Raw genomic sequence first — 23,722 nt, 5'->3', positions numbered from 1 at the left:
TCCAGAGTTTTAGCACAGTTATGACCTGTGGGCCAAATGGGCAGATTGAGAAGGAAGCCTTACAGTACCATTTCTAATGTCTGTAGTGGTTTTCGGTTATGTAACATATATGCACAGATGTGCAACTGCTCCATGAACCCTTACAATGGACAAAGGCTTAGAGAAGGTGAGCATGGCAATGTACTCATGGAGCTCAGAAAAGATTTTGGGAAATGACCACAGTTATCGTAAAGGAGAAGGCAACTGGTGGGTGGCCTCTGTTTTAGATAAACAGCTGTATCAACTGAGCAGGTCAGCTGGTTGTGTAAATAAAAAATATTTTTTTAAAGTTCACATCCAACAAAAATAAAAATAAAGGATTGTCATTCAGTGTTGATGTAAATTCATACAGGGAAATACTAATGAGTTGCTAAAATTTGTTTATTGCATCACACATCTAATTCTAAGATTTAATTCATTATGGCTGAGTGCAATCAACACTGCAAATTACTTTTTTCTTGGTAAGGTAAAATGCACTATTATGGTAAAAAAACCAATCAAAATACTCCATCTTTCTGCTTGTCCAACGGATCATGGTATTTAGCTGCCTATTGGTTAATACCAGTTAATTTTTCTGAAACAGGCAGTCATTTTCAGAGAAATGCACTGTTATAGATTGTCTGCAATGGTATGTTAAAAAAAAAAAATAATGGAGAGCTCTTCTTTCTTCTACCTTCAGCACTTTGCTTGTCCTTTATGAGACTATACACTGCTTTTCTTCAAAATTAGGCAGTCCTTACTGTGGTGCTACAGCTTTCACTGGAGTTGCTCTAGAAATTTTTTAAACTGTGCTGTGAGATAACAGGTGCCTTCTGATCTCCAGCTATTTCTAGTTTCTCAATTACTGCCACTTACCATCAAAGATCCAGTAAGCATGCTGGGCTCTTGGTACCTCTACCGAAATATTTATATGGAGAGGAGGCTGGCTTTTAACACCATAGTTTAATGTGCAAGCAGTTAGACTGATATAATTGTGCTGACAGAGGATGTTGCTTGTTTATGTGGGGGTTTATGTTTAAGAAAAAATTTCACAACTACAAGCCCTGGATTTTACATCTATGTAATTGGTGACTTTCTGGTACAGGAATACCTATAATGGAATAAAGAACCTATATGTCATGTCTGTCTGTGCTAGGAGGCTTGTACTATTTTCAACTCCACTGGGGTAGAGCTACAGTTAACTTCTCAAGACCTGCCCTGAGAGGAGGCTGATTGTTAGAGCGCAAAGCACATGATCCAGAAGAAAATGAGATTAAGTTTAGGGTTCAGAGGAGGACACTGATGTAGTTAACGGGTATGAAAGACAAAGTGAAGAAGCAAGGTATGTAAATGAGTCAGAAGTGAAATAGCAGTATTCAGAAGAGCAAAATATTAATTTAGCCATGACAGTTCTAGCACTCTTCTAGAAAATGCGCCACCTGGCCTGTATTCTTTTTGCATTCAAATTTATTGAAGTAGTTTGTTTAGGAATGGCTGCAGGGTTTGTTTTTACTGTTCAGGTATGCAGAGTGTAGAACTAGCCTTGATGTAGACTGTGATTGATAGGTATGTGATGGTTTCCCAAGGAAAGCAGACTTACCTAATTTCTGTGTCTAAGTCACCACCTTCTTTAACTCATTCCCCACTTGCAGCTAAAGTTGACAGAAGAGTAGAGGTTTGGAAGACGCATATCATTGCCACAAGTTTTGGAATAAAGAAATATTGTCCACATAGAAAAGACACATGCAAATTAATACTCTCTCCCTTACCCCCGATGAAGAAAAAGCAGGTAGATTTGAAATTCTTGTATTTCTAGAGGTAATCAATCAGCCTGCTTGTATTAGCCAGGAGAGGAGATCAGTGATATAGCACAAGGAGAAGGGATTTTTGGAGCTGGAAGAGTAAGAGCTGTTGCAGGGAGACTGCTAAGAAATGTAGGAGAACCCAGGGAGAATGAGGCCCCCAGGATTATTAGGGCATGGAAACTATTATACACGTGTGATAAAGGCTGTTTACAGGGCAACTTTTTCTTCCATGCCTGATACCTGAGGCAGCACAGTTCTGTGAACTGTGTGATAATAAAGAATGAGTATTTGGGTTTCATAAATAAAACCAACTTTTTTGATTCCCTCCATTTAAATGTTTCTTAAAACAAAATCCGGAACAAATTTAGCTGAAATTATAATTAGAATTCAAACCACTTAAAATTAATACTTAGTTGTAGCTGGGAATCCCTGTCTTTTAGGGTAGTTTTTGTCTAGGATGCTGGATTTTTTTGTAACACATTGTCACTTTGGATAAGAGAAAAAGTAATTGTGGTATCATTGGCAGATATTTTAGGTTTCTTTGTAAAATCAACAGGACAGTCTTTATCCAGTATATGGTAGGCAAAGACCAAAAGAAACATTAATTTTACCAACATTTTAGTAAGCCTTTTCATAGCTCTGTAGTATGTTGGGTTTTTTTTTTCTTGCCAAATCTGGCTGACATTTGTATGATGCTTAGCATCTTTAATTGATCACTAATATTATGGTCTGGTTTGAGGTAGAGAATGTGGAAAGTAGGAAAGCTATCAAGAGTAGAATGAAATATATATAATGATAAACTGGAAGCACGTAACTAGTTTAAGACTTTTTTTAAGGTGTCTGATTTGTCTGTTGGATATATTTGTTGCGACTTAGATTTTGTAGGGGAACATTTCTATATACAATTGTAATATATACGATTGACATGCTGTATAGTATGCAAATATTATTGATAACCTTTTTTTGAAAGGTTATTTTTCTAAGTAGGCAAGTACAAGATAAAAATGAATAGTTTCTAAAATGCTAAAAAGGTATCATTTAATGTCAGAACTGCAGTACTTTATGGTATATTGTGAAGCCTCTTAAAAAATAGTTCATATAATATACTGTGTTCTTATTCACTATCTGAATGCAACACTGGATATCATAATTATTGTGTAAAATTTGGCTTTCCACACTGAGTATTTGAGAATATCTGAAGTTAGACTTTTTGGAGGCAATGCTTCTGCTTGACATGGAACAAAAGCAAGGCAAGAATTACATCAGGCAGATGTAAATGATTAGGTGATGATTATGTATTTTTATTATGATGATGCTTTCATTCATGATATGTTTCACCATATGTAGCCAGACAACTCACTGAGATTTATCCAGCTTTGATATTGACTAAACTATCTGAAATATTCAGGGATGATGTATTACTGTAAAAAAGCTTTGTTCTCTTACAGAAACAGGTATATGAAGCTTCTGATACTGTAATCTAACAAATACATTGAGAGGGTTGTAAAAATAAGTCTCCAGTTCTAAACACAATCAACTGTATATTAGGATGATCTCAGCTATTGTCCAGCATTGGTGCTGTCTTAGTCTCTGTTCATGTGTTTTTCAGCATGCCTGAGTTGGGGACCAGAAAGTGCTGACCTGACCTCAGTAAAGTGTTTTAATGCTAGTAATTGATGTGAGTTTAGAGGCTAGGCATGAGCAGCTTTGGCAGTTCAGTGGATAGTATCTTACCAGTTACCTCCCATAATTTGATTTTGTTCAATTGCTTCCCTGTTACCTTAGGAAAGGGACCTGCTGTCTTTGTAAAGTGAGAGAGTGCACCAGTTTTTATGTGGATAATGATTTTGGCAATTAACAGCAAGAGTGTTGTGTGCTATTAATTTCTCAGTAGGGGTATAAAATTGGATTCTAAGTAGATATGTAATATTGGTTTTTGCTAGGGAATAGTAATCCGGAGAAGCAACAAAAAATGTAAGCTCCTGCACAGTCAGGTTTTAGAACACATTTCTAGTGTGTTGGATGATTAAAAAGTTGTCAAGTACAAATGTGTAGTTAAGCCACCAGCTATAGTATTGTGGCAAATAATTCCCAAGAGAAGATGGGGTTTTTGGTGTTTTCTTAAATACTCAGATTTCCTAAGCTTGTCTTTTATGTCCAGGTAATGATGGAGATGATTGTAATTGTAATGTGATGATTGTACTTGTAACCATTGTATTTATAATCATACAGTAATTTCTATTGATTCTCAATTCTTGAGCATATGGCTTTTATTGTACTTACTGAATCAATGGTTCCCAGAAATGCAAGCATATCTTTCATAAACTTTTTGTACACTGTCATTTATTCCTGTACTCTGTGTGTGTACATATATGTAACCATTTCCTTAAATGCTTTCCGTATGAAAAGGGAAGTCATCTTAGAGAAGATGACTGTATCTTCTGTACTGTTTGATGTGAACCTGCACGTTGATATTTTTTCTTCAGAAAGTTCAGATAACAAGCTATTTTATGTTCTGTCCTAGAGAAATGTGTTCAAAAACATTGAGATTTTTACAGTAAATAAAACTGAAGCTATTGTTTAGAAGATATGTAACTGAGGCACAACTGAATGGTGCCTTAATGGCTGTAGCACCATTTCTAGCTGAAATGGAGAGAAACTGTCAATAAACTAGTGTTGAATTTAATTCTTACCCACAGAAATATTTAAAGCTAGAAGCAGAGTTGAGAATGCCTGTTTCAGCCAGCTTTGAGGTGTGTCTCAGATATAGTGGTGAAATTGTTAGAGTCTGTAGAATACCAATATTGCTTCTTGTCTAATTTGGCAGGCATGGCTAGGTTTCCTGTTTCCATATAAAATGTGTTTGCTTCCTCACATTTACAAATTAAATTAAAAATGTGACCTTTTAGATTGCTGTTCCTATGAAAATTTGATTATCACTGTAATGTATGTACAGCTGTTTGGTTTTTATTTACATATTCTGTAAGAGTTTGTTCTTGTTTAGTGCATGGGACACAGAAGAAAGAACAAAATTCTTCTCAAGCTCTCCACCATTTTAGGTGATCCTGGCTTTTCATATAGAACTTGCCCCTGGGGTAAAACATGCTTGAGGGGTTTGTTTTTTTGTAATTTTTGAAATATTTTTTTTTTTTAGAAAAACATTTATTTCCATCTTTCCAGCCCAGATTCCTTAGTTGTGATGGGTGAAGAGAGACTCATGAATGGTGTTCTTAAAAGCTCAAGACCACTGAGCAAATCCTTATTTTCAATTATAAAATAGTTTCCTGACAGTATTGGCAAAGCAAAGCTTGCAACATGTTGGCAGGACAGGCCATTAGGTATGCTCATGATTGAAGTTGCACCTCACTTCTGAGTTTTTAAATTAGCAACTTGACTAGAAATACTTAACTCAGATGTCACGTTTGGTAGCTTTTTCCAAAGTAGGACTGTGTTGAATGCTTCTGTGTGTAGCAATTGTATGTGTCAGTTGGTTGTGGTAGATAGAATATATGTAAATATTAACTGTTTTCTAATTATTTCAATTATCGGCAAAATTACTGTTTTAGGATTTTTTTTTTTTTTTTATAATATTCTAGGGTGCCTAAATGTACTTTTTCCCAGTGTATCCTGTATAGCTTTTTGGTCTGTATTTTCTTTAGAATGGCGTTGATTTACATGTACTAAACAGATAAGCATAATTTAATTTATAGCTTATCATTTAACATTTGTAATGCTTTTTCTGTATTTGCAACAGTAGTCAACTTTAATGCACAATTCATAGTCATTTGCAGTTGTGGGTGGTGGGTTTTTTTTTTAATTTTCCAGTGCATTTGAATGTGCACTTCAGAAATTGATTGTGACTTTCTGGTTTTGAAACAGTTAAATCATGAAGAGTATCTGGGGGCTTCATCTGTGTATTTACATTAGGAAAGTAAAATAGTTTTGCTTGAAGGTTTATTGACAGTTTCCATGTGCTGCCTTAAAACATGTTTGTTTGGGTTTTTTCCCCCAAAATGCCATTTTCTCATTGGATAGAAGATGGTAGCAAAACCTGGTATTTTCAAGTTGACTGAATAATGAATTTTCCCTCATGCTTCATTTTTTCATTCCTTTTTTCTATTTTTCCAGCAATAGGAAGTGCAGTCTGCCTGTTTAAGCACATTCAAATTGGTTTTTAGTATTCACATGGAAATAGGTTGAAGAGAACAAATAGAAATGGTACAAACAACTTACCCAAAAAATGTAGTAAAGTTTTAAAAAGCACCATCTGTACTATAATGAAGAGAAATCTTACCAATTATGTAGAGTACCGTGTTTTTAAAATGCAGCACCCATACTTGCGATAACTTTTGCAGTTAAGTGAAACATAGTATTTCTTTTTATCAGAAGTTTTGGAAATGAAATGTCAGCAGCAAACTGTGTTAGTAGTGCAGCTGGGTGGTTTGGAATATAATATTAGGAGAACGTGGTCTGAGCTCTGTGCTTTTGCTGGCCTGGTAGGTGATACTGGTCACATGAGCTTACCTTTCTGTGACATAGTTTTAGTTCCATAAAATATACAATTTTGGTATTTTTCCTTTTGACAAAATCCACTGAGATTCATCAGTAAAAAGGTTTACACTACTCTCACATTTATGATGCCAATTTTGAGAACTGTTCTGTGTATTTTATTTTATCACCACATCACAGAGGAGACTCATGAAATGGAATTTCTTTTTTTTTTTTTAAGGTGGGGGGCTGAAAAATAAAAGATCTGTAATTCATTTGGGGGGGGTGTCACATCTTAAGCATTTATTTTTGTCATACAGAGATTACACAAGATGTGAGGATCACATTATCCTTATTTTCTAAGCACTTAATCTATGAGACAAGCTATTTAGAAAAAAAAAAAAAAAAAACAAAAAAAAAAACAAACCAGAATTATAGTGTCGTACATAATAGTAACCAGATGAATCATGGCTAATGTAAGATCACTGTCATCCAGAAAAATAAAACTGATGACATCAAATAAAGTGCTTTTGTCTACTGAACGTTTCCTTATTCCCTAAGGTTTGTACCATCAGATGAAAAGAAGAAGCAAGGCTGTCAACGAGAGAATGAAACTCTAATACAGAGAAGGAAGGACCAGATGCAGCCTGGGGGAACTACAGTCAGCGTTACTGTACCTTATCGAGTAGTAGACCAACCTCTGAAACTTATGCCACAAGACTGGTAAAATAGATTCCCCTTCACAAAATTTCTTAAGCGGGAGAATACAGAATTTGGAGGGGACCAATAAAATGTTACTAAATTCACTAAAAAGTGAAGATACAGATATAAGAATGGACTTGATTGTTAACTGTACAGGAGTCTTCAGGTGAAAATAATATGAAACTAAACTTATTTAAAAGGTCTTAAGAAATTACAACTTTCTACATTTTAGCAGTATGAGCAGCACAATAGGTTTGCCTAAAATGTTTCAGAAAGGCAAATAGGAATATTCATATTAGTTTTCTATTATGATTAGTTTTCTATTATTATTCATAATGCTGTGCAAGTCACTGAAATGTGATCTGAGAGAAAAATTGTCCTTTCTTGTCTGCTTTCTGAAGTCTATTGAGAAGTCTATGCTGAAGTCTGCTGAGAAGATACATTTGCAGGCCTTCAGCATCTGATGTTCTAACTTTTTGTAATAGTTTAAGAAAGAAAGAAAACACATCAGACAGTAAAGATTGAACTGTGATTTCAGTATTGAATCAGATTCATTGAGTTGGATTCATTGATGGGAGCTTACTTCTGAAGGGAGAGCCCCAGTTGGGGAAAGGGAATCATAGGTAGCTTTTACTTTTAAGAAAAAGCTGGAAACAGATTATTTTGTTCGTAGCCCATTCTTCAATGCTCTGAAAACATACTTCTCTTTGAGCAGGAAGATTCTGGAGAAACATCTTATTGTTTTTTGATGTATTGAATTAGGCAACATTTTTATTTCTTCCTCACACGTGTAAAGATTTTAGACATGCTCAACAACCTTTTTAGTGGTTTTGTAACTTTCAAAGTAGATTTTAATGTAGAGGAATATTTTGAAAACGTCCTATTCCTAAATTAATTGTTCTCTGTATTGAGAACTTGAACTAATCAGAAATCTGTGGTTTTGAAATTCTAAATATCAAATAGCACTTAATGTTTAATGATCAAACTTTTAAGCACCATCCTTTGGTTCTAGGAACCAATGGTTCCTAAAGTGCTTCTGACCAGAGATGAAGCGGTGTGGGTGTTTAGCTTGTGTTTATCCAAGGGAGAATCAGATATTAGTATATAGAAATTAATATGTTATCACTGTTTTCTGTTAGCCATTACAAACCCTGCAGCATCATTTTAAATGGCAAAACTTTAGTCTGTCTTCTAAACAAAAAAAAAAGGGGGGGGGGGGAAAAACCACAAGAAAAAAACCCTGAACTCCACTTTGATTATTCTTTTCCATTTGGTAGACTTTATGATGAATTAAATTTGGGGATTAGATTAGAGAGGTAATTATTTGTTGTAGTAGGTAGAAACCATGGTTGGATGATGTAAATGTTCAAGAAAAAGACCGTATGTGGGAGGTTATTTGTTCTCAAAGGGTTTTTTAAAATTTTATTAATATAAAAGCTTCATCTTAATCACAAGCTTATTTTCTTAGACTGCAGGTAATGGTTACATACTCTTACAATAAATGATGCACTTTGCAGAAATCTAGCAGCTGTCTATTCTAAAAATTCATTAGAATAGAAGTTAACAGTGTTCAGAATAAAGGCTTTTAAATTGAGACATGTCAGTTTACAGTGTTGTTCATAGAAGATTGTCTCTAAAATGTTGGAGCACTTTTTAAAAGCAAAGTAATAATGACCAGAAATAAACACTTGTTTGACTTGTTATAAATGTAACATGAGAAACTGAGCTGCATTCTGCAAAGGGATGGAGCTAAAAGTCTGGAAAAATCACATGACTTTTTTTCTTTCTTGCTTCACAGAAAAAAAGCAGTTGCGCTGTAGGTGTGGTTGTTGAGCGCGCTATACTGCTGTTACTAAAATAAGAAACTGTGCTAAGGTATATTGCCTGTTTAAGAAAGCATGTAATTTAAATGCTCAAGGCCATCAACATGTTGGTCTCTTCCTGTGTTCGTAGGGATCGTGTGGTGGCAGTGTTTGTACAGGGTCCTGCTTGGCAGTTCAAAGGCTGGCCTTGGCTCTTGCCTGACGGATCACCTGTCGATATCTTTGCAAAAAGTAAGGGTGTTTCTTGTTTTGTTTTTAAGTGTTTGGGGGTTTGTTACTTTGTTTGGGTTTTTTTGTGGGGTGTCTATGCTTATGGCAAAGTACTGCCAAAGTGCTGTTGGACTCGGGTGACTTGGAAGACAGGGGCTGATGTCTTTGCACAGATGGCAAATATTAATGTGCCCTCAGCAATTCTTCTGTTCTGACCTGTGGAAGCTCACAGAAATCATCTCAGAGCTGTCATCTTTACAAGAGGTTCAGAAATAGCTAGTGTATAAATTTACTTTCCAAGCTTCTAAAAAAAGGTGAAAAGACAATGTATATTGTAACGCTTCATAGATAACAGGTTTACAGGCCGTCTTCAGATTTCATTACTACTTTGAGCAGAGGATTAATCACCTAGTATTTCACTCAGAAGGATTTACAAATATGATCTGGTATCTGACAAAAACTTGAAAGTTTAATAAGATACAGATACTTTTAAGTTGTGAGTTAGATGTTACCACTGTATAGATCTGAACAGGTTTTTGGGTTACCACAGTTATGCCTAGTGTGTCTTGAGACACACTGCACTATTCTTGCACAGTTAACTTCTCTGACTATAAGGTGTGTGATAATATCTAAAGAAACTGTTAGCTGTTACTTCATTGTGAAGCTGCCTTAGAAAATAGACATTTTTATAGTGTCTGGTGGTTTCTGAGCTACAGAATTAAAAAAAAAAAACAAACTACAAAATAAAAAATGAACAAACCAACCAGTGCATACAGACAAGAGAAAAACAAACAAACAAACAAAAAAAACCAAAACCCACTTCAGTCTGTTATCTTCCAGTCAGTGTGATAAGGAAACAAGTTTGATCAGGTTTTATGTGTGCACATATTTGGTATGTGAAGTAGAAGCTGGAAAGAGAATGCTAGTTTGGTAAGGAGCAAAAAAAAAGAAAATGGTCAGACAGAAGGCTAAGGATGTATCTGTGAACGAGAAAATAGAATGAATTGCTTGAGGGATGGAGAATGAACAGGAAGAAAGTGAAAGAGCCTGAAAGTCAGTGTAAAACAAAATATACACCACAGTAGGGAGTTTAACAAAAGAGACTAATGAAAGCAGAAAATAACCCTTTAAAATGAAGATATAGAGAAAATGGAAATTGTGAAAATCAAAACCAAGAAAAATGCTGTTAAATATTTAAGGTCTGGCTAGTAGTTGCGTGCTAGTACCTATTAATTTTAACATTATGTATATATAAATGTATAGAGGGCCATAGAAACTCTTATGATGTGCTCTGGCATTTTTGAACTCTTTGCTATGCCAAAAGATCAAAATCATAGCCTGGTCAGTCTGAAGGTGTACAAATCCTTATATTTTTCAAGTGAAAGGATATCCGTTCTTACTTGACTCATAAAGATACATTGCAATGGACTTTTTTTAATTTCAGAAATGCATTCTGTTGTTTCACAGCAAGGTATTTTAAAATATTTTTCTGATGAGAGTATCTCTAGGACTTTTCCTAATGACTTCACTCACTCCTCAAAATAAAAACAGTATAAATGGAAAGAGCACAGGCAACATCAGTCTGGTTATACGTGTTTAACTTTTCCTGAAGCTATTGCTTTGCACATATTTATAGTCTTCAGTAGTCTTCATAAATGTGGTTTCTTGGATCTGCAACGGTTCATTGTTTCATCTAGAGTTTGCATTTCTTCATGTAAATCATTGGGTCTGCAATGATTAACAAATAGTCAAAGCTTATCACTGTCATTGGAAAACAAGCAGGTAGCTTACCATAAAGAATTGCTCAATAAAATTTGTGTTGGACCAGAGCCAGTCAAACTGGGTTTTATTTGCTCAATTGCAATGTCATGTAGCATTTTGTTAGTTGAGTCTAAAATTGTTCTCTTTAGTCGTCTTCACATGTGGTCTGAGGGTTTAATGTTCATGTAGCAAACAAGCTTATTTTTGCATATGCAAGTGAATGTTTGAGATGAAATTTTGAATTATGTCACTTTAATGAGCAGATATTTAATTTTTAATACCATTTTAAAGGTCTTGCTCCTAGAGCATATTAGTGCACTTTAATACTGATTGGTTTCAGATTCAGAAGTGGATTGTCTTCTGCTCAATATCGTTTAACCTTAATGCAGGAATAATACTTAATTTATATGTGACAATTTATATGTGACAATACTTCCCAAAAGCAAAACAACTGTTAATATTTTACCATTTTTAACTGAGTACTAGATCAGAGGAAATTAGCAGGTACTAAATTTCTCAGAATGCTTCATATGAAGCACTTGGGGGTTACACTGGCATTCTGCTATCAGTCTGAGCAGCCGGTCAGTACACTAACTTTCAGGAAGTAGCCAGGTTTCCTTCTCAGTGGTCTCAAGGCATGCTTTTTAAAAAAAAATTCTTGGAGAGTTCAAAGATTTTTCAGAAAGAACATCTTTGTTTCCCAAAGTCTGCTTGAATTGGCAATGAGTTTCTGCTGTTCTCCTGGAATCTATGCATCTTAAAATAGGGGTTGCCCTTTCACTTAAATCTGTAATAGCATGGGGGCCTGATAGTGGCCATCGACCACTATGTTTAGCTCAGTGCCCTTTATTAACTAGTTAACTTTCTTGAGAGATGGGCTCATTAATTTTGTTCTCAGGCTCTATTCTGAAAAAAGAGGAGTGGGGGTGGGAATTCTCTTTGACTAATAATTAAACACGTTTGTACACTAAATGTTTTCCTGTTTCCTGTAGTTAAAGCTTTTCATCTCAAATATGATGAAGTACGTCTGGATCCAAATGTACAGAAATGGGATGTAACAGTGTTAGAACTAAGCTACCACAAAAGACACTTGGACAGGCCAGTATTTCTACGCTTCTGGGAAACTTTGGACAGGTATGTTTCATGTTAAAAAGTCTTTATGCTCATGCTCTTATGATGTTTGGTGGGAATGAAAAGTTATGGCAACAAGGGAATTATATACAACTTAAACATCTGAACAATGTCTTAGCTTGAAAATACTGCTTGTTTAGATTCTCCCTGATGATACAGTTAAATATATACCACTATATTTTATTGCATGCTATAAATAATCTCCAAAGTGTGATATGCATGGATTTAAAGGACTGGTGGTTACTGTGAATCATCGATTAGTACCATGATTCCCCACCTTCCTTTAGGTAGAAGAAAGGAATGGAGAACAAGCCAGGTGGTGTAGTTTTCCTTTGTTCAGCAAGCCCTCCCCTGGGACTGCAGTTTTGAGCAGTTCTGAAAGCTCTCCTGATATCTCTCTCCAGTCACTAGATGACAGACTAGAAAAGTGAGAAACTACCTTAAGATAAAGAGCCACAAAGCATTATCTTATCCTGATGCCCTTGAGTCCTCAGCACTGGATAGAAGAGGAAGTCAAAAAATGAGTTTTGGACTGGTGATTCTTCGTATCTTAGGGGCTTTCCAAGTACTTAGCCCTGCCTTTCATGAGAAGCGAGGGATGGAGGAGCAACAGCAGCTCTGTGAAGAGCAAGCATTGCTTTTGACTCTGCTTCTCTATGGCTCTCAGCCCTCCTGAAATAGGAGGTTTGTTGCAATACCTTTTTCGTGTTGTAGAGGAAAAAACTTTCTTATCATGAAGCAGTTGAAGAAATATTGAGGGAAGGGAGAAGTCCATGCATTTCATGAATGTTTAATCTTTTCAAGTTGATTGCACAGCAAACTGCTTGAATGATTGAGTGAACTTCAAAAAGAAAAATCCTGTGGGAATTGTCAAAATAATTCCAAGCATAACACTTTCTGTGGCTATTTATTTAAAAGTCTCAGCTAAACTATATCTCTGAATTCCCAGAATGAACTAGAGTTATCTCTAACAATGGTTTTCCACCGTTAGAAGTCATGTGATGCCTTGGAAAACATGAATTTTCTTCGAAGCAAAGGTTTTAGCTGGCTGTCTTTTAATGGGACAAATATTGTGTATAATACAGAGCTATATGTCATATAAGACATTGCATGTCTTCAGCAACTTGCTAACTCTCTAAGAGTTTTGTTTTAGCAAAGTCTGTGCATATTATTACTGAGGGTAAAATTTCTATAAATAGCAAAAGAGTAGTAATGTTGTCTTCTGTTAATTTTTTTCAGGTATATGGTAAAGCACAAATCTCACTTGAGGTTCTGAATTCTTCAGCTGCCATTTATTTCCTGAAGTATGGATTGAGAAAAATGAAAGGGGCTCCAGTTTGGAGACCAGAGCTCGCACTATATGATATGTCAAGAACTTTACAAATGAAGAAGGGTCACAGTTTAAACTTTTTATAAAATCTTGTTTGATGCTTCATGCTATGGCAGGTTGATACCTGTTGTTATTCAGAAGCAAAGGGGTTTTGCTTAAAACTATTTTTTTAATGTTGTTAGCCTTCTAGTCTGCAATCCAAATTGTATATTTTGATAGCAGCAGTTTCTTCTCTGTTTTGTTAAATTAGCCACATTTTTAAATAATGTGTTTTGTTCCTTATTAGAAAATAGATTGATCTTCACTGCAGGTTACAAATGTGTGCGTGTGCGTGTGCGCATGTGCGCACGTGTGTGTGTATATATGTGTGTGTGTGTCTACATATATATAATGTATAAAAAAAAGATAGACACACTTACGCACACATAGATGTTACCAGGCTTTCTAAACCACTTAGCTTCTGAGCTTTGTTTTGGTTTTCTTTGCTTATTGTTTCACTTATTGAAAATATTTTGTTGTGAATGATATTACATTTTAGTCAATAGGACTCTCAAACTGAGCAAAGTGAAAATTGTTTTGGATAAAACAAAATGTCAACCTGTATATGTATATTCTGTCAGTCTTTGTTGAAAAAGGGAAGATGAAAAATCTAGAAACATTTTTTTGGATTTGTAATGTCCCGGTTTACTAAATCTTTAAACTTTATTATAGGAATACCTTTGAGTCATGTTAACTTTAAATTGCCATTCTCCACACAGGTCTCTTTATTTAAACTGAAAGTGTGCATGTGTACATTCCCATCTATCAAAATACCTTTACGTATGAATCTAAATGTTACCTAGATTAAACAATGAATAGAGAAGGAGAGAGTTTGGATTTCTTTTCCTGAAGCAGCCACCAGAAGGAATGAATAAATTTAACTTCTTTGCATTTACACCTCTAATACCACCTCCAATATGATTTTCTTGTGACAAAAGTATCCCAGACTATTTCTACAAGAGTTGTAATTTTCTGAGATGAGTGGCTAATATGGCCTGCTAACAGTCCTGCATTGGAATGAAAAATGAGCCTACTCCCAATTACCAAAGAACAGATTTCCTTGATCTACAGTATAACTGAGGCCAGAAGACCCTGGTATTTGTATGAATTTATGTGGTATCTCTGTATCTATTTAATAACATTAAGTTGATGTTGCATACCAGTGGATGTAGAGAATAATGAAACACTGTAACACCCGCATGTTTTTTTTTCTGGGATAGAAAATACATGTTTATATTCCTGTTCTTGAAGTTCCAAACCATGTTTTTTTAATATACTTTAAGGTTGGACAAAAGTAAAATGTTCTACCTATTGTTCTTTAGTTTTGCTTTTTATTTGATGTTACCTTCATTTTTAATAAAACCAGAAGGCACATCTCCTTAAGAGGTTTTTAAAACAATGTCTTAAATTTGTGAGAACTGTAAGGTCTGACTTGTAATTATGTTTCCATCCTTGCTGTATCAAGACTACTATTTTTAAATAGTCTTAATGGAAACATAAAAAAACCCCAAACCACCAAACAAAAACCCCAGTGACTCCAAGATTAGAAGCTGACACTGGATTTTTGAATGGATTCTGCAAAGTGTCTGAGAAGAGCAGGCAATACTGAACTACTAGAAGGTCTCCTATTTGTATGGGCAGTTGATCAGTACCAAATGACTGTTTTTTCCCAGTACTTAAGGTTTTTATAAATGTATCCACGTCATACATGAGTGAGCTAAAACATACAATACTTTAACCTGTAGTATAATGAGAAGAACTGTAATGGCTATCGACACAGCAATCGCTAACATGAGGAATTGGTTCGATTTAAGATTCATTACTGCTTTAAATAGTGGGATATCATGTATGGGTGTTTTAACTCATACATTTCCAATTAGAAATGTAATTTTTTTCAGACTTAGACACATGGTCCATGCAGTTGTGAAGAGACTTCTACAATGGGCAGCAAACTTAAAAAGCAAATTCTGAAGAAATATGTGCTTTACGTGCACTGTGATATATAGACTATATGGTGGTCTTACAGTAGGCAAGGTCCGATTATCTTTTCTCTGTGCAGTATTTCACTTGTGTTTTAAACGCATGTGTAATCCCAGGTCCAATATTGTATACAGGAGATCAGCTTGATTTATGTGTAAATTTATGTATATATTGGGAGTAACTCCTCTGAAACTAGTGAAGTTACATGGATGTGAAACTGGCAGAAGAGCAAAATCCATGAAATATTTGTATGAACTGTGCCATTTTTTATGGATTGAGCATAGACCTTTAACATCTTAGAATTTTGTACTTGCAAGCAATTTACAACACAAGTTGTAAAATATGTATTTGTGAAGGAGTTGGCACCTGATCATGCATATTTTTGTCAGTCATAAAAGTAGTGATGTTTATAAAATGAGCCATTTTGCAATCAGATTCCTGCTGACATTATTGGAAGTTTAATTAGGTTGTCAGAATGGCATTCCTGCTGCCTTCATAAATAACTGCACATAGATTATGAAACTACTTGGACTTAAAAATTTAGCCTTACAGCAGCATTTTGCAACACAGCTGGAATTTTAGACACTTATGTTATGCTTAATTTATCTGCGAGTTAATGTAGAGTAATAAAGAAAACCGATACTAAGAAGTGGGGAAGCTGGAGGATCAGACATCTGTTTTAGTGAGCTGCATTCTTATTGTTGAGCAAATTTGACGCCCTACTTAGAGGTGTATAAAGTGTGTAAATTGTACTCAATTAAAATGTATAACTAAAACTGAGCTACTTCACTGACTGTAGTTTATTGAACAATAGAATGATACTAGCATGGGAATCAGATATCAAATTGGCTGTTTCTATTAAACATCTTAAGTGTCATAACTCTACGCTGTTTCATAAGTACAAGATGAACGAGATGAAACAAGATAAAACAAGATGAAAACTGGTTTGAAGTCTGCTATTGGGCTCCCATACTGTCAGCAGGTGATTATTTTTTTTAGTAGCAAGGTTATAGGGGCCAGTAGATATATCTGAACTAATGATTTTATATTAAAAACTAAAATTCCTATGACTTATATTATTTGAGCTTTCTGAATGCTACCCTGAACAAAGTAGACAAAGGGAGAATTTTTTTGTAAGGTAAAATAGGGCAACCCCAGGGACTTGCATACCTGAAGAAATTGCAGATCAGCATCCTCAGTTGAGTAGGCTCAGCTATTTAGTTATTACCTGGAAATTTTTGTAGCAACATAGTTTCACAAATAGGTACTAAAGTCAGTGCTTGAGCTAGACTATTTATAGAACTGTTCTGCAATGCTGTAAACCTTTTTATTTCTGAATACAGAAGAAAATGTAGATAGCAGATTGTGTGTGAAGTTGCCCTTGATCATAAGTTGAACTATTATGTGATATTTGACAGATAAGCCTTTATCAGAACAGCAAATTTGGTTTTGACTTTCATTTGATATGCAGTCAATGTATAAAATATTACTGTTCTTTGCAGGGACCTGCGAAAGTAAGTTTTATTAGTACAGCTTTCATTCTTTTGCTGGTGAAATATGCACTTAGTTGCTAATTCTTGCGAACACTACACAAAAAAGAAAGCTGGTTAAAATTAATGGCTTAGTGATTTTAAAATTTAATGTCGTGAATGCATTTTAATTCAAAAGCCATAACTAATGCCAAGTACTTTATTAGAGCAGTGCATTCATGAAAAATTAAAATCCCTGCCCGAAGAAACTGTTGGCCAAGTAGGTTACAGTTCAGCTAATCTGTGGAAAAATGTGCCACAAACTGGAATCTCGGAATGTTATATGCTGACTTGATCATTTGTTACTTAACTGATTTTTTTGGAAAAGAGATGGCAGTTTGGCTTTCATTTTCGGAACAGTTACATACTTCAGTAGCAATTGTGTAGTTTACATTCTTTGGTTTGGTTTTACCCTAAGGCTGTTAACACGAAACAGCAATTCTGAGTCAGTGATTGAAAACAGATCACTTCAGGTATGAAGTTGTTTAAGTGAACCTCCTGCACTTGACAAAGATAAAGATGGTTTCTTGATGGAACTATGATCCAGCGGGTAACATCGAGTCCATCGTTCAGCTGTCTCATTGACTTGTCTGTAGATCATTCTTCACAGTGGCGATGCTATCTTGTCATAGAGGGCAGATTTGGGAATAATGAGATTTAATCAAGCAAAATTCATTGGTAGGTAGTACACAGTGACAGGCTGTGCATCCAGATTGATTTACTGTGTTAATTTTTCTTTAAACAAAAAATTTATAACTTTTTATTAAGAATGCAAAGAACAATCTTAAATGTTTGAAGCTTTATTGCAGAGACTAGTTCACATGTAAAACTGAAAGATATGAGGTGGTACATAAAATCTGTAAGAAAAAAATCTTGGTTTATGTTTTTATTTGCATCTCTAAATTTTTTTGCTCTACTTTGTTTTATTTCAAATTCAGAAAAATTGGTTACTTTCTTCACAAGGTTCCTACATGTATCACTGAAAACTGTCAGAGGTAAATGTTTAGCTGCAGTTGCTTGAAGGTCTGGTTAAATGAGTTGGTAGATTATAAATTCTGGTCTGTGTCAGTGGACCCAAATTTTAACAGGGGTTTTGAAGGTTCAAGTTAAAATGAAATCTTACAAGAATCTGATGGGGACATCCACTGTTGAATGAAAGGAGAAGACAAACTTCTCATGGGGTTAAACCTTTAAACTTTCACTTAACTGCCATAAACTTGTGTTTAATGACTGTTTTGATAAATCTTAAATATTTTTATATGTCTTGCCACTTGACCTATTATTTAAGGTCTGGACTATATTATTGATATTTTTACGGAGTTAATAGTTTAGTTTCAGCTTAAGTCCAATTTCTGATAATTCTTAGCAAAAATATCTTGAGGACTTTCAAAGGTGGGATGTCTTTCTAAATGCAATCTAGTCAATTTAGCCGTGAAAGAAGAAATAAAAACCATATTTCTCTTGTTCCTATTAGTCAAGACCAACCCTGTAGTTCTATAATATTGAATGGATTTTTATCACTGATATAGGATGTAAAAAATACCTTAAAGAAACTGCTTCTAATTTTTCACTTGTGCCTGCCCTCTTGAAATCCTGTCCAGGAGAACAATCCAGCCCCTCATCTTCTTCCCTGACACGTTCTTTCTGCTTGTTTCTCCCAAACTGGGACTGTACACAAATCTGCAAGCTTTCTGAGGACCTCAGCTCAGCACACATGCATGATTGATTCTCTGCTTCATCTTCATCAGTGCACAAACAGGGCAATGGAAACACAAAAAGCATAAGCTCCTCCTTATTACATATCAGAGTTGTTTACAAACTTTAAAAAAATATATATTTTTAAAAAAGGCAAGTATGACCTACTGAACATTTCCCATGCTTCTTTCTAGTCTAGTTTTGACTTGTAATAACAAAGCTTTGAGATTTTAAACATAAAAATATTGAAGGCACACTAGTTTTTTTTTTTTAAGTAATTATTTTTATATCTCTAGTTGTTCTCCAAGGAACTTTAACTGTAGATTTCTCCCTCATACTGCAGGTAAGTATTAGGAGTATAATGGTGAATGATTATCCTGAGCTCCACTGAGCTGAGTCAATCTTAACCTGAGACTGAATGAAATCTAAACACCAGATCACCTGTTGGCCTTTGTTCAGCAGCTGGAGAAGGAGCACTGCACTAGTTTTCTTTGTTATTGATTTGTTGAGAGACATATCTAATGTAACAAAATTATGAGCAGTGAAGAAAATAAAAAATTGATACTTGTTTTTCAGATGCTATTCAACACTTGTAATAGTCAGAGCTATTTACAATTTCAAAAGAATTTTGAGGTGACCATAGCAACTAATATTAATCCCAAGAGCAGAAAGCATGGATTTGATTGTTTTCTAGGGCTATGAGTTATCGATATATTTTGCAGCATGCCCTTAAAAAGTTCAGATGGTCACAGAAAAAGGTAGTGTAACTGAATGGTACCTCACCAGCTGCCTCCATGTATGTAGCGGGACATCTCTGCTGATCTCTTCCTCAATTCAGGCATTCCTACTCAGGATCAGTGCAGTGATGAAGATCTTTTACGTATTCAAAACCCCTATTGTGGAGCTTGTTGTGGTTGTCTTCATTCTGGTATTCTTGAGAATGGCTGTCATGACTTTTTCAACGCTAACGTACTGCTGAAGATCTGTCTGTAGGTTTTAAATACAACGCAAATGAAGGGAATAAAATTAGTTAGCAGTGCTCCACTTGTTCTTATGACAAGTATCACTGCTGAAGATCCTGCAAATAACCCAGATGTTAGTGGAAGATTGATTACTTCAGAATGTCATGTGTAGCCACTTTGGTAGGTATTTTCAGCCATTCATTGACATACTTTGTTTAAAATCACTTGTTGCAACTTATGTGAAACTTAGATTGCAACTTCCACTGGACAGAGGAGATCTTTTTATTCTGTAATAAAACTTGTATGAAAGAGCCTCTGTTGTATGCATGATGGAAGAATTAGTGTGGTTGCTGAAAAGTTGCTAAAAAGGGAATAATGGAATTAAAGATGGAAAAAAAAAAAAGACACCCAAACCCAAACATAGAAAAGCTTCCTAAAGTGAGAGTACTAAACTGAAATATATTTACAACAATTCATTGTGAAGTCTGTGTAGAAAAAAATTATTTCTGTGTTCAGTGGATTAATGCCCTAAATTACCCTCCCAATAATCTTGGCTTAGCTTTATCAAGTTGAATGATGCACAAATTCACTCAGTGATATAAAACCTCTTGAATTTAATTAATTTTCACTTTTAATCTTCTTGATTTTTCTGGCTTTGGTCAGTATCTGTTGGTCTGTTCATCTAGCCTTTTCTTTCCCCCAAATATCAATGCAGCTGGATGATCTTACAAGTACAAAATTAAGTACAAAATTACAGTTAATTTTGTGTTTATATGCATGTACATTCGTGTTACTAGTCCATTGAGAAGAAATGTGCATCCCTTGTGATGCATGTTGTAATTTTTTACATCATTACTTTTGTAACGTATCAAAATTAAAGTGCAGTGCTCTCCATATGTTGAAATTATTTTCAGAACATATTTGACGTTTGGCCATACAACATGAGACAATAATCAATATGGTAACTAAGCTACGTAAGAAATTATGGCTAAGGAGAACTCTGCATTTAATAATTTCCCTCTCAGGAGGCTTATTTTTATACTGGTGCAGACTGAAGAAGGCTGTGTTCTCTAGCCGTTCCAAAAGCAAGAAATAGCCTTTGAGAACTTAGCAGAACAAAATCTGCCAAAAATCTGCTAAATGCACTGAATCTGTCAGGGATTTATCCATTTAATATGAGATGGGCCTGAAATGTCACGCAGGTATCTTCAAAACATTCTCATCTTTCACAGTTTGCAAGTCAAAACGGTAATAAATTTGCCATCACTAGCCCAACATTTCTTTGTGCCTCATATCATGCAACATTTTTTAATGTGTTTCTCTTCTTATACTCTGTAATCGTGATTTATACTGTTATTTCTGGGATTAATGCCTTCAGATGTGTTACCAGTCACATCAGGGGAGGGGGTGGGTGTAAGTATGCTCTGATTTTTAGCTCCTCAAGTATACAGTATCTCTTGCAGCAGGAAATGTCCATTGCATGTGGCAGTGTGTCTGGGAAGAGATACGTAATAGAAAAATGGAAAAATAAGTGGATTGTGGTCATTGCTTAATAATGGGATTTTTGGGGCACAACAATACAAATGCATAATAAATCGTCATTCCCACACTATCTCAACCTGTAACAAAGTTTTCTTACATTCTGTCCATTGGTTCTTTCACAGCATTTATTTTCAGTGGTTTTCTCAGTCTCCTGTCTTTCTATTGTATTGCAGTACCTGCCCACTTTTTATTTCTGTAAAAATTATTTAGCTGACCAGTACTATATTGCTAGCCTTGTAAACAGTCATTGATCATATCCATGTCAAATTAATTTTTTTTATAATAGTTAAACAGGAGATGAAGTTTATATCTGAAATAGAGATAAATGTCTGGGTTTCTTTAATGCAGCCGTTAATGTTCCTTACATTAAGCATGTCCCTACACACTTAGCAATGCAGTGTATGGCATTGTCTGCAGACTGAAAGACTCCTTAAAAAACCAGCAATAACCTTGAAGCTTTTAGCAACAAGACAGCAAAACAGGGGTTCTGCTGTGTCATAAAATGATGGTAAGGTGAGTAAGTTCAGGGCCATCAAAGGAGTCATATTTCTACAGTGGCTACAGGCAATCATGATTTAGTTTAGCTTAACTTTTTGTTTATTTTGCTGTGGTTTTATGCTCTGGAGGTTAGAGGAAGTGATACGTAGTTTCTCTGTTACCTGAAATGTCAGGAAAAGTCTACATGGGAACTTTCAGGTTAAGATTTACATGCTAAAAATTATACAACTTTTTCATCATGCCATTTCCTTTATTAGAATGTGCAACTGAAACACTCATAATGAAGTAATAGTCTGACTCAGCCAACTATTGCATCTTTCTCCCTGGGTAAGCTAGCTGACCCTGCAAAACCCTAATTTAGGTCACGAGGTAAATTGACATAGCTTTTACATTAGCTGAGTGTGTAGCTAATAATAACTGCTAAAGACAGCACGTTTTCTACTCTTGGAAACTGATCACAGTGTAAAAAAAAAAAAACTATTATGTATTTTAAAGTTAGGAAAAAGCTGTAAGTCCACATGTGTCTGAAAAAACAGCTGCTTGCATAGGACTGGATTCATTTTGCATCAACAATGCCATAATATGATAGATATAAATTACATTGTAAAGTATTGATTTTGAGATGGATTACTTTGAATCTTTAATTTTTCTAGAAATTCATTGCTTTTACCCAGTGTCACTAGTGTTTGATAACTTCTTTGCCTTCCTGTGAAGGTAGCAAGTCCAAACATATATATGCCTGAAGGCAAAAATTCTGTCTGCTGGAGAGTGTGAATGATTGCTGTTGTCTTAACACTTTGAAATGTCATGCCGTGTGCACTTTACAAAGAAATTCTGTGCTATTAACTTCTACCTTCCTGTTACAAACCTTTGAACTCCAATTATTTGAAATAATATGTGCATCTTTCAACAGAATGATAAAACCCAATTTACCAAAGTTACAGGATGAAGTGCAAACCCTAATACCATTATTTGTGTCATGCAGAGCTAATACGATTTTCCTATAATTTTCCACAGATGTCTTTTTAACTATTATGCTTGCAAAAGAGCACAAAGAAAGAAAATTAATGATTCTAGATCAAGTATTTCCAGTATTACAGTAAGTTTATCTAACTAAATTAGATGTGGAAAGTCTATATAGCATGCAACAACAGAGAGTGCAAGCAAAGTAAGCAGGGAGCGTTCAGGTTTTCCGTGGGAACAGGTTCCTCATCCAAACTGCAGCACCAGTGTAGATGCACCCTTTGAAGCTCACTCTAGGTTCTGCATAAAATGGTCAAGAATGACCAATGTACATTTAATGGAAAAAATCCATGAAACTTCAGCTCTTGCTACTGCTAATCCAGCTGCTGTGGAAGGATCTTCTAGGCTTGTTGTCTTAGCCTAAAACTTGTATTCATCTAGTAGCCTTCATCTTGAGGTTGATTCTAATGGTGGGGGTCGCTTTGTGGCTAATGTAAGCCCTGCTAACTAGTTGTTTGGGGGACTTAACTGCTTTATAAAACTATTTTAAAAATGGAGGTTTTATTTGGATGGTTCAATGTAAACAGATTGCTTTGTTTTCACTTTTCAGGGTTACAAATACACTGTCAGTTTTTTCTAAGAATGCAACGTCTGGGGTTTTTTGTTTGTTTTGTTTATGTAGTATGTTTCTCCTGTGTTGACTCCACTCTCCCTCTGATATTGCATCACTGGAAGAGGAATTAACATAGTTTCTTTTAGGCTCAGGGAAGATCTACTGTGTTTTCCAGTAGCTAAAAGGTAGCTGTAGAGGAGACAGTGATTCTTCCTTCATGGTGGATGCACGGTGACAGGACTAGAGGCAACAGGGACAAGCTGCTTCAGGTGAAACTGTCTGCACAAAAGAAAAGAGAGAAAAAAAAATCTTCATTAGAGCAATTCAGCATAGGGATCAGTTGCCCACGAAGTGGTGGAAACCTATTTCCTCACTGGAAGTACTCAAGACTTGGCTTAATTGGGCTCTGGATAACTAGTCTGTGGCCCTGCTTTTAAGAGGAGGCTGGACCTGGGGATTTCCAAGACCTGGACTTTTCCAAGAGCCCCCAAATCCCCTGAGTTGTCTCCTTCATATCTCATGGTATTTCCAGGCCACTGATTATTCTTGTATGTAATAAAGATGTGCAGTGTGTTGTTCAATGTTAGGACACAGTTAATCATATATCTGTCTTTAAATGGAAGCGCCTAAAGT

At 35.3% G+C, this 23,722-nt stretch overlaps 1 protein-coding gene across 1 annotated transcript in view; it reads left to right on the top strand.

Annotated features, from left to right (window-relative positions):
- Positions 1-16,639, top strand: part of CDC73 (cell division cycle 73) — a 112,000-nt gene extending 95,361 nt beyond the window's left edge. The window contains exons 14-17 of the mRNA XM_074832759.1: positions 6,873-7,034; positions 8,967-9,067; positions 11,800-11,941; positions 13,178-16,639. Coding sequence (XP_074688860.1) covers positions 6,873-7,034; positions 8,967-9,067; positions 11,800-11,941; positions 13,178-13,214 — 442 coding nt within the window. The 3' untranslated portion in view covers positions 13,215-16,639. The remainder of the gene's footprint in view (positions 1-6,872; positions 7,035-8,966; positions 9,068-11,799; positions 11,942-13,177) is intronic.
- The last annotated feature ends 7,083 nt before the right edge of the window (positions 16,640-23,722 follow it).

The sequence above is a fragment of the Strix aluco genome, chromosome 8 (assembly GCF_031877795.1).
Source record: "Strix aluco isolate bStrAlu1 chromosome 8, bStrAlu1.hap1, whole genome shotgun sequence".
Lineage (NCBI taxonomy): Eukaryota > Metazoa > Chordata > Aves > Strigiformes > Strigidae > Strix > Strix aluco.
This window is presented reverse-complemented; position numbering and strand designations above follow the sequence as displayed.